The 11483-nt window shown below is 58.1% G+C and overlaps 1 protein-coding gene across 1 annotated transcript in view; it reads left to right on the forward strand.

Annotated features, from left to right (window-relative positions):
* Positions 1-7312, forward strand: part of PES1 (pescadillo ribosomal biogenesis factor 1) — an 8391-nt gene extending 1079 nt beyond the window's left edge. Inside the window, exons 2-15 of the mRNA XM_026859898.1 lie at positions 164-243; positions 520-673; positions 999-1108; positions 2068-2239; positions 2488-2577; positions 3610-3726; positions 3898-3975; positions 4369-4458; positions 4642-4772; positions 4932-5057; positions 5212-5396; positions 5510-5655; positions 5992-6159; positions 6645-7312. Coding sequence (XP_026715699.1) covers positions 164-243; positions 520-673; positions 999-1108; positions 2068-2239; positions 2488-2577; positions 3610-3726; positions 3898-3975; positions 4369-4458; positions 4642-4772; positions 4932-5057; positions 5212-5396; positions 5510-5655; positions 5992-6159; positions 6645-6731 — 1734 coding nt within the window. The 3' untranslated portion in view covers positions 6732-7312. The remainder of the gene's footprint in view (positions 1-163; positions 244-519; positions 674-998; positions 1109-2067; positions 2240-2487; positions 2578-3609; positions 3727-3897; positions 3976-4368; positions 4459-4641; positions 4773-4931; positions 5058-5211; positions 5397-5509; positions 5656-5991; positions 6160-6644) is intronic.
* The last annotated feature ends 4171 nt before the right edge of the window (positions 7313-11483 follow it).

Here is an 11483-nt window from a genome sequence, read left to right on the forward strand (position 1 = left end):
GTGCCTGTCCGTGCCGTGACACCCGGTCTCCCTGCCGCCTCAGCTGGCCGTGCCCGGTGCCCCCAGCCCCCATTCTCCGGTTCCCGTTTCTTCTCCCTTTCCCCCGCCGTTTCCTGTCGCGGGGTTCCCCTCGCCTTCCCTCTGACGCCCCGTCTCTCCCCAGTACGAGCGGGGATCTGCCACCAACTACATCACCCGCAACAGGGCGCGGAAGAAGCTGCAGCTGAGCCTGCCCGACTTCAGGTGTGCCGGGACCCCCCCGGGACCTCCTGCCCCCCACCCCACCCCACCCGGGGGAGCACTAGGAGATGGAGCCCATAGTGGGCGTGTGGGATGGCCCTTTCTGTAGGGAGTGGGGTGGTGTGTCCTGTGTGTCCCGAGGTTTCAGGCTGCCATGTTTGGGGGGTTTCCCCCCTGCTAAGCGGTGGCAGCGCTGGAGGGGGAGGGCCCCGGGGTGTTCCGTGTTGGGGATCGTGGGTGCTGCGGCCCCGTGTGACTCACCCTCATCGCTGTTACCAGGCGCCTCTGCATCTTGAAGGGGATTTACCCCCATGAGCCCAAGCACAAGAAGAAGGTGAACAAAGGCTCCACTGCCCCCAGGACCTTCTACCTTCTCAAGGATATAAAATTCCTCCTCCATGAGCCCATTGTCAACAAATTTCGGGAGTATAAGGTAACTATCCTGCACAAGACCCCCAGGGAGGTGCTCGAGGGGCTGCTCGGGGCTCGTCCTCTCCCACAGCATCACAGAATCATCTGGATTGGAAAAGCCCTTGAAGCTCCTCCAGTCCAACCATGAACCTCACCCTGACCATTCCCAACTCCCCCAGATCCCTCAGCGCTGGGTCAGCCCGACTCTTCAACCCCTCCAGGGATGGGGACTCTCCCCTGCCCTGGGCAGCCCATTCCAACGCCCAACAACCCCTTCTGCAAAGAAATCCTTCCTCATATCTAGTCTAAAAGATACTAGAGCCCCCAGCCTCCCCCTCTCCCCGCAGGTGTTTGTGCGGAAGCTCCGGAAGGCGTACGGGAAGGGTGAGTGGGGCACCGTAGACCGGCTGAAGGACAACAAGCCCACCTACAAGCTCGACCACATCGTGAAGGAGAGGTGAGCCACCGAGCGCCAAGTCCCAGCAGAGCCATCCTCTTTTTGGGAGGAGCTTTCTCTTGCAGCCGCCCGGACCTGTGGAGCCTTCACCATGTCTGTCCCTCTTTAGGAATCCACCTCCTATATATATTCTGGAGGTTTTGATTGAAATGTGTGTCTCTGGGCTGGAGGAAAAGGCCGTTGTGTGCTGGCTGTAGCAAAGCATGAGTGAGCAGAGAGTGCCTGGCTGTCCTAGATGGCTCCAGGAAGATGCTGAGATTAATCCTCCTCTCCCTGAGCATTGTTTTCCTTGGAGGGAGGGCTGGTAGAGGGTGAATCATGCCAACAGAATTCCTGAATTTGGTGGCAGTGAGGGAGGAGAAGATCCAGGAGGGTGGGAACCTGCTCTGGCAGGTCTCTTCGTTGTCCTGGTGGTGCCCGGGACCTCGCTGTGCTGGTGCATGTTGCTGTGTTGGACAGATGCTGCCCAACAAGCTCTGTGCTCGGGAGGGAAGATGGTCTGGGCACTTCACAGCTGTGCTGCTGCCTGAGCTGTGGGGTTGTGCGATATCCTTTGTGCGGTATTTGAGTGCCTTGGAGGCTCCTCCCACCTGGCCAAGGAGCACCACGTGCTGGTGTGCTGTCCTGCAGGCCACGGGGGTGCTTGTCCTCGGTCCAGCCTGGGTTTCCCCCAACACTCAGTCCTTGCAGATGCTGTAAAACCTGTTTACACCTGCCCTGTAAGCAGGGGTGTTGCCATCCCCTGACCAGGGAGATTCCTGGCTCCCTGGAGAGCCATGAACCCTGGGAAGCTGTTTGGAGGTCTCTGTGTGACCGTGGCCTCCCCTGTCCCTGTGGGTCACCAGCTTTGGTGCTCCATGGTGCCCGTTCCTTTCTCTTGCAAGGTCTCTGCCAGCCTCATCAGCTTTCGCTGGGCACTGGGGCTGGGTGTGATCCCTTATCCTCCCGCCCGGACACAGGTACCCGACCTTCATAGACGCCCTGCGGGACCTGGACGATGCCCTCTCCATGTGCTTCCTTTTCTCTACCTTCCCTCGGACGGGCAAGTGCCATGTCCAGACCATCCAGCTCTGCCGGCGCCTGGCCGTGGAGTTCCTCAACTATGTCATCGCCTCCCGCTCCCTGCGCAAGGTGGGTGCTGCGGGGAGGGACGGGGACGAGACCTCCTTGCCCCGGGGGGCCGTGGGGGTGGTGGACTTGTGCCCCACGAGGGCACTGGGCCAACTGTGCTGGCAGCTTCAGATGGGGAACAAGTCCTGCCAGGCTGTCTGTGACACTCCCCTGATGAATCTGCTGACGAGGGAAGGGTTAATGAGGACAGGGACAAGGGAGCACCCATGGCCTTCCTCCCACTGAGCTCTTGCTCTGTTCCCTGCCAGGTCTTCCTCTCCATCAAGGGCATCTACTACCAGGCTGAGGTGCTGGGGCAGCCCATCACCTGGATCACCCCCTACGCCTTCGCCCACGATGTGAGTACCTGGGCAGAGCACAGCAGGATCCATGCAGGACCCCACTGCCTTCCCTGGGGCCGGGGAAGAGTCGAGGGAGTGTCTTGCGGCTCCCACGCTGCAGCGGCAGATGAGGCTGTGCCCAGCCTGTGGTGGGGACCACGGGCCCGGCTCAGGAGGCACACAGGGACACGACCCTCTTTAACCCCCTGGGATGGCTGTACCTCTGTCCCCTGTGCCTGGCAGTACCAGTCTCCCTGGTTCCTTATTTCCTCTTGTCAATTATTAAAAAATACTTTAATCAGCAATTAAAGATTAACCTGCAGGAACGAGGCTGGTAGCACTTAGGGAAGAGCTGAGTCAGACCCTGCACCCTTTGCCAGGGTCGCTCTGCCGTGTCCCCTGTCCTCTGGGCGAGGGGAGAGCTGTGGGTGCCACTGTGCCCAGATGGCCACACGGCTGTGCTGCACCTTGCCAAGATCCTTGGCAGGCAGGGGTTTGTCGTCACAGCAATCCCCTTTCCGTTTGCTCCCAGGCTTTCCAGGGCTTGGTGCAGCTGGGTTGGGGCTTTCCAGCTTTGTGGCCTGTGGTGTGGCCCGTGCTGGGGCTCACTGCAGCATCTTCTGAGTCAACCCACGTCCTTCCCAGCCAGCGTTACTTCTCGCTCCCTTGAGTTCTGGCTGTTGTGGGGCTGGCCAGGTGGGTCCCTGCTGGGTTTGGCTCCTTGTCCTGCTCTTGTCTGGCTTTGCCACAGCCTGCACTTCTCACCTGGAGGAGCAAGAGACCTGGGCTAAGCCACCGAGGTCCTCATCCATGATGGGATGAGGTGCCTCCATCTGTCTGAGCAGATCCCTTCACAGAGGAGTGGCAGCAGGGCCCCGTGTAGCAGGCGGGAGAGCTTTCCCTGCCCAGGGTCTGGCAGTGGTGTGGATCTCCAGACCTCGCTCTGGAGGGGGCAGGATCCTTCTTCTGCGGGTGGGACAGGTCCCTGTCTCTGCAGAAGGGACTCTGGTCCTTCATCCTTGTGTCCTCACCCTTTCCATGTGCCTGCAGCACCCCACAGACGTGGATTACCGTGTGATGGCCACCTTCACCGAGTTTTACACCACCCTGCTGGGATTTGTCAACTTTCGCCTCTACCATTCCCTCAACCTGCTCTACCCCCCCAAGGTGAGGCAACTGCCTGCCCCAGGGATGTGCCATGCTGGCACCAGCCTGCTGGGACCACCCAGTGTGGGTGGTGGGAAGCGAGCATGTGCTGGAGGGTCAGGGGGATGGAGGGCGCATGTCTGGGGGCTCTGGGCGTGGGAGCTGCCTACCCACCCCTTTGGCTCTCCCCAGATCGACGGCCAGGCTGATGTTGACCTGAAACCTGCGGAGGGCAAGGAGTATGCCATGGATTCAGAGAGCTACCTGGAGGTGAGGGACACTGCATCACCGTCACTGTGGTCCTTGGGAGGACCCTGCGTGGTCTTGGTGTCCTGACCACAGGCTCCTGCTGGTGGTGTGAGGCACTTGGCATGTGGGGACCGAGAAGCAGAGCCACATCCCTGCGTGATGGAGGAGCTGGTCCCGAACTAGCCCCTTCATACTGGCCAAGGGAGGATCTGTGCTTGGCCTCGGGGGCCACTGCATGGCAGGGACCCTCTGAAGCTAGGGACTGCAGGGTGGAACAGTATGTGGAGGAGGCCGAATATCTGTGTAGTCTTTTGACCTCTTGCTCTGAGAAATCACCCTCCTCCACGAGGCTGCCCCTTTTCCCATTCCCAAAGCGCTGCCTGAGCATGACACCTTGGTCTCCTCCTGCTGCAGAAACTGTCGGCTCTGAGCGCCAGCCTGGCCCGTGTGGTGGCAACAACCCCTGAGGACGAGGTGGAGATGGATGAGTTCCCAGTGGAGGGGGTAAGAGCCTGGGTGATCCTGTCTGCAGTATGTCTTGTGCGTGGGCAAAGGCTGGTGGGTCCTGGTGTGGTGCTGGGCGGGACTGGCAGGAGGATGGGGACAGCACCCCAGAGCACTCTTTGCACAGAAGGGCTTGGCAGGGGCTGTTTGTGAGGAGGAGGCTGAATGCTTTGCTTTGAGCAGGAGACAGCAGAGCAGATGGACTCAAGGAAGAAGGAGCAGGAGGCCCTGGAGAAGCACAGAAACCTGTTTGAAGGGCTGCGCTTCTTCCTCAACAGGGAGGTGCCTCGAGAGCCACTGGCCTTTGTCATCCGGTACGTGGTGTGCAGGCTGTCCCTCTGCAGCCCTGCTGCACTTTTGCTTCCCCCAGCCTCTCTGGCAGGACTTTGGAGGCCAGTTTGCCTGACATCCCATGGATGAGGTGACCCTGAGGGCCCCTCCTGCCTGTCTGATGTGGTGGCTTTGGCTGGCAGGTGCTTTGGTGGCCAGGTTTCCTGGGACAAGTCCTTGTGCATCGGTGCCACCTACGACGTGAGTGACCCCTCCATCACCCACCAGATTGTTGACCGGCCCCGGGTGCAGCAGCAGGTTGTTGGCAGGTGGGTGAAGCAGGTGGCCTGGCCGCAGAATAGCCACGTGGGCTGGTGGGTGTCCCAGGCTATCCCAGAGCTGTCCCAGCTCTGCTCCCTTTCAGCCCCACGGGCTCCAGAGGTGGGAGGAACGACTCTGAGCCTGTGTACCTCTGTCCCACAGGTACTACCTGCAGCCTCAGTGGGTCTTCGACTCCGTCAATGCCAAGCTGTGCCTCCCCGTGGCTGACTATTTCCCGGGCGTGCTGCTGCCCCCGCACCTCTCACCCTTCGTGACAGAGCAGGAAGGAGACTACATCCCTCCTGAGAAGCTGAAGCTGCTGGCCATGCAGCGGGGCGAGAACCCAGGTGGTGTGAGGCTCCGAGTTGAGGAGCTGGGCAACATTTGCTGCCTCGGTGGAGCTGTACCTGCTCCAGGGCTGGCGCCTGCTCTCCCATTGGTAATGGTGGTCTCTCTGTAGATGAAGAGAGTGAGGAGGAGGAGGAAGAAGAGGAGGATGACAATAACAAAGAAGAGGAGGAGGAGGAGGAGGAGGAAGATGAGTCTGAAAAGGAAGAGGAGGTGAAATTAAAGAAGATGGAAGAGCAGAAAACTCAGAGCAACAAGGTACGGTGCCTGGCAGCACTGTGGGAGCCCTAGGGACGCAGCGGCTCTGGTGAGCTCAGTCCCTGCTGGGGCTCTGCTCGCTGCAGGGTGTCCTGGCCACATCCCTCGTCTGGGACTGCTGTGGCTGTGCTGCTCCTGCGGCAGCCACCGCATTTGGGGTTCTGGATCCGTGATTGTGAGCTGCAGCTCCCGTTCACGCTCAGGACCTGCGGCCTGGTCTGAGGGGTGCTTGGGGCTCTTCTGCAGCCCCCAGTGAATGGTGTGGAAATGTCTGACCCTGGGGAAGGGGGGTGGGTCCCCAGCATCTGGGGTCCTGAGCTCTCCGGCTCCCTGCAGGCGCTTCCCGTGAAGGTGACTGCTGGCAAACTGCGGGTGGAGGACAGGCAGCGCCTGGAGCAGGAGCAGCAAAGCGAGGAGAAGCGTCTGGCTATCATGATGATGAAGAAAAGGGAGAAATACCTCTACAAGAAGATCATGTTTGGCAAGAAGCGCAAAGTCCGAGAGGTATGAGCATAGGGCTGCTGTGGGCCAAGGTCTCTTGCCTGGATCCTGGTGCTGGCTCTTCCCAAATCAGTTTGTGGCTACGGGTCACTAAAGCCAGGTCTGTCTCCATCTTGGGGGAGAGGGAGCAGCCTCTGTTTCTCACGCTGTGCCCTCTCTGGGCCTCTCCCTTCTGCTCCTCTGTACCTGGTGAGGGCATGGTGTGGAGGTGGGCAGGGGTGAGGCTCTATAGGCTGCTTCCCCAGCATCTCCAGGCTGTGGTCTCGGCCCCGGCAGGGCAGAACTCCTCGTGCTCCCTTCAGGCTGTGGCTCGTGCTCAGCAAGTGAAGCTGCCATCCCTCTCTGCACCCCTTGCCTGGCCCAGGTGCCAGCAGCAGATGGGTCTGTCTCTCCCACATACAGTGAGAGGCTTGGGTGGGACCAGGGGTGGAGCAGCCCTTGGTGTCTGCAGACCAGTCTGACTGTGGGTCTTGGGGGTTTCTCCACAGGCGAACAAACTGGCTGCGAAGAGGAAAGCCCACGACACTGCTGTCAAAGAGGAGAAAAAGAAAAGCAAGAAGGCGCGAAGAGCATGACAGGGCCCAGGGGCTCCCTGCAGGGCCTGTCTGGGTGACCACACCCTGCAGACACCATTGTGTTTGGGTGAAAAACCCTCAGCTTTGCTCTTGGGACAGAAACGCTAAATTAAAACTTCCCGTTTGTAAGTACACTTCCCGTTGTGCCTTTCGTGGGACTCTATCGGCTCTCCTCTGCTGGTGCTGCTACCTGGCCTGCCCTGGGCTGTGGCATCCGTGTCACAAGGACTGTCCTCTTCATGCTGGTGCCACCAGCCTTCTGACCTGCAGGAGTGGCAAGTGAGGAAGAGGAGGCCAAGGAGAGCTCTGGACTTTTGGAGGACCCTCCGGACAGTCTGTGGCAAGGAGCCAAGCCCCCATGGCAGAGCAGGAGCTCTCCAGGAGTGCCTGGCATGGCAGGGCATTACAGTGTGGTTTTGAGGCTTGGCACAAAAAGCAGGACTTTGCCCTGGCTTTGGCAGAGAGGAGCCCACAGCAGAGGGGAACCTGGCCTCTGCCCAGCATGGAGCCACCCTTCAGCATCCACATAGTAGGCTGTACTTCTGTTGTATTTTATTTTTAAATAAAGAAGGTGACTCTTCCCCCATGGTATATGTTGTCTGTTCCCTCCTGGCCATGGCAGGCTGGCCTGACTGCACTGTTCAGCCCAGTGCTGGGCACGACGGAGGGGGAGGGAGCAGCTCATCTGTGATGTGTGTGGGGCTGTGGATACTCCTCATCCTGCCCTGGGTGAGTAGGTACTTGGGAGGTGGAGCAGAAGGGTCAGAGCCTGGTCCCTGCTTCAGGTGCCACAACCCGGGCGCATCATGGCTGTTACCTTGCTCCTGGTCACCTTTTGCCAGTCCTTGTTTCCAGTGGCAGGTTTGGGTAGGGTCTGCTCCATCCCAGCTGGGTGCTGAGAGCCAACTCGAGTCCGTTTTGTTCAACCAGGGGAAGCACAAAATCCTGCCGGGGTGGGGAGCAGCCCCAGGCACCAGGACTTGTTAGGGGCTGTGAGGCTGCAAAACAGCTCTGCAGAAAAGGACCTAGAGGTCTTGTTGGGCACCAACTTAACCATAAACTACCACCATGCCCTTGGGGCAAAGAGGGCTGATGGTGCCTCGGGAGGAGTGCTGAGGGAGGTGGCCCTGCTCCTCGGCGCTGGTGAGGCTGCTCATGGAGTGCTGTGTCCAGCAATGGGCTCCCCAGTGCACAGAGGCATGGACACGCTGGAGCCTGTCCAGTGAAGGGCCACCAAAATGACTGGAGCATCTTTTCTAGGAGGAAATGCTGCAAAGAGCTGGGACTGGAGAAGACAGGGTTTAGGGGGATCTTACCAATGGGTAGAAATACCTGAGGGGGGGTGTGTGAAGATGGAGTCAGGTTCTTCTCAGTGGTGTCCTGTGCCAGGACATGAGGCAACAGGCACAAACTGAAGCCCAGGAGGGTTCTTCTGAACAAGAAACACTTCTTCACTGTGAAGGTGACCAAGCACGGGCACACGATTGCCCAGAGAGGCAGTGGAGTCTCCATCCATGGAGACATCATGACCAGGAATGTTGGGCCAGCTGACCTTCTGTCGTGGTTTGAGCCCAGAGGGCAACTTGAGCGCCACACAGCCGTTCACTCTCCCCCCAGTGCTGGGAAGTTAAAAATTAAGAAAAAGGCTCAGGAATTAGGATTAGGACAGGGAAAGGTGTTTTACCCATTAGGGTGGCAGGTTAAAGATAGCCTAGTTAGGGGAAGAAAAAAAAAGACATCACTTTAATTCAAAACACTAACAATGACACTTAACAGACAGAATGAGAGAATAAGAAGCGTTGCCATGTCTTAAAAACACCTCCCCCTACCCGTCCCTTCTTGCTGGGCTGTTTTGTTCCCGGTATCTTTACCTCCTCCTTCAGCAGCAGAGGGGCAACGGATGGGGGGTGCAGTCAGTCCCCCCTTCTTCCTGCAGGGAGGGCAGAAATTGCTCCTCTGTGTTCTTCCCTCTGCTCCACATGGCACCCCTCTCCCAGGAGACAGCCCTCCATGAACTTTCTCCACCGTGAGTCCTCCCCACAGGTCACATTCTTTTTGAGATGCTCCGGCATGGATCACCTCCGCGTGTTGCAGCCCTCCCAGTGATGAACTACAACAGCGGGGGCTGCTTCTTCCCACAGAGTCCCAGGGCTCCCCCACAGGCCGCGGGTGGGTCTCTGCTCCGCTGGGTGTCCATGGGTGTCAGGGGGTGGCCCTGCCCTCTCACCATGAGGCACAGGGGGGTCTCTGCTCTGGCACACCTCCCCTCCTTCCTCCTCCTCCTTCCACTGACCCTGGTGTTCACATAGGTGTCCTTCTCTTACAGTCTCCTCACAAATCCCTCACCCCCTCTCCATATTCCCCTTCTTAACTACATTATCGCAGAGGCGCAGCCACCATCGCTAACTGGCTCGGCCTTGGCCAGAGCTGGGTCTGACTTGGAGCTGGGGGAGCTTCCAGAAGCTTCTCACAGGGCCACCGCTGTAGCCTCCCCCTCCCCTGCTACCACCCCCCGGCCATACAAACCCTGCCCACCTTCAGAGGTGCCCCCAACCCCTCTGGGACGCTGTTAGGTCTCTTGCCAAGGAACGAGGCAAAAGTTTTGGGGGCTCGCTCTCCCTCTCCCAGCAAGAGGCCAGGGCAGTGATTTTTGCGTTATGGAGAAGTTATTTTGGGGCTCTTGGCTAAGGTAAAGCAATGCATGGAGAAACTAGGGCAGCCCCAGCATTGGTGGCATTATCTCCCACCACCACCTTTCCCCTAAATCCTGTTTCTTTTCCCCAAAAGAGTCCCCGCCATGTACCCCCTCACCAGGGCCTATGCACAGCCCTGAGGCCTATTCATGGCTGTTTTCCTTCCAGGGAGAGGAGGATAGATGCTTGATTTTGTGCAAGATACATGGGTTTTTTCCCTTTTCTAGCCTATCTTAGAAGTTGGGAAGGAGTGTCCCAAGGTGGGGGGACTTGCTGTGTGGTTTTTGTAGGGTTTTGGTGAGCATGGCCTTGTCGGGGTGTGAACATTGTGTTGTCTCATGGGCCTTATTTGAACACCCTTGTCTTCAGCAATGGTGACAGCTGTGGTACCTCATGGGGCATGACAGGGTCACCCTTGTCTGCAGCTGTGATGAAGGCAGTGATATCTCACAGGAAATTTATGGACACACCTGTTTCCCAGCTGTGTGAAGGTTGGGTAATCTCATGGGGCCTTTTACGGGGACATGTGGTCTCTGGCTGTGGCGAAAGCTGTGCTGTCTCATGAGGCCTTTTATGTGGACTCCATGTCCCCAGCCGCGGTGAAGACTGGTTGTCTTACGGGGTTTTTATGGGGACACCCTTGTGCTCCACTGTGGTGGAGGTTGCGTCATGTTGTGGGATGTTTTGGAGGACATTCTCTCGCCCAGCCCAGCCAAGATGAAGGCTGTGCCACCTCATGGCACTCCTGTGGGGAGTGGTGGTGAACTCACCGTGAGTGCTGCCAGCCTGGGGGGTTGATAACCCCCAGCAGTGACAAGCAACAGCACAGATAAGGAACTGTCAATAATGACCCACCTTTCTTTTCCTTCCTTTTTTCCTTTCATCATTTTTTTCTTTTTGCCCCTTTCACCCTCTTTTTATTCCTTTTTTTAGCTTTGGGGGCTTGGGAGAGTTTTGCCTTTCTTTTCCTTTTTTTTTTTTTTTTTTTTGCTTGCTTTTTCCATCTTTCCTTTGTCTTCAGATCTCAGAAAAGGAGGAGGTTTGACCACTTGGGAGCTTCTGAGGCTGCACCCCCAGAGCTGGGCTTCCACCATGCAGTAGGGGACCTTGAAAGGGGCTCTCCAACCCCATGGGAGCCACTGAACACCTGCGCTGGGACAACAGATAAGGGAAGGGCAGTGGGACTGGCAGGCAGAGACAACTGCAGGCAGCAGCCCCACTGCCATCCTGCCTGGCCAGATGGCCACAAACCAGTTGTGCCACCCAACAGCCACCAGTTCCCCTTCTTTCACCAGCACTAATGACAGCTTTTCCTCCCGATAAAAGCTCCTGACGCTGCACTTGGCCAACGTGTGTCTGACGGGGCCAAGCCCTGGCCCGGACAGGGTGTGCCACCACAGTGCTGCTGCCCGCTGCTCTGACCAGCTGCTTGTGCTCCTCTCCAAATCCCTCTGGATCTCCAGCTCTGGTACGTGTTTCCCCAGCGGTCATGGTTTTCAGTGTGAGTGCTTTCTTTGTACCCCTAAATCTGGGGGGTGATTCACTCTGCCTGCTCCCAGGTCAGGAGATGGGGGACAAGGGCTGGGGGATGTCATGGTGGAGCCTCCTGGGGATGGTTTACACCCCACGGAGCGTGGGAGATGGCGTGCCACAGCTGCCCAGCTCGTTTACATCATATCCCAAAGCTGTGAGCATCCCTCCATTGAGTGGCCGCATCCCAGCCACTGCGGTCCTCTTCCAGCTGGAAATGCAGCGCCATCCCCACAAAAAAGAGGGAAACCTGGGATTAAGAGGAGAGGGGGTGGGATGGCTCCTTGCCCTTGCGCTGCTGTTTCCAGGGAAAATTCGAGTAAGAGGATGGAAAGGCGAGTGGCCAGAGCCAGAGCAGGCGGTGGAGCCAGGGGTGTTATTTAATCCGATGTTGTGGTTATTTCATGCAGCAGCCATTACCTGTGACAAATGGGCCTCCGGGGAGGCAGAGGGAAGAGATGAGTGATAAATCCCAGGCATGACTCCAGCCAGGGCTGGGTGCAACTGGAAACACATAAATAAGAACTGG

This window comes from Athene cunicularia, assembly GCF_003259725.1.
Source record: "Athene cunicularia isolate RWA chromosome 15 unlocalized genomic scaffold, athCun1 chr15_part1, whole genome shotgun sequence".
In the NCBI taxonomy this organism is placed as follows: Eukaryota; Metazoa; Chordata; class Aves; order Strigiformes; family Strigidae; genus Athene; species Athene cunicularia.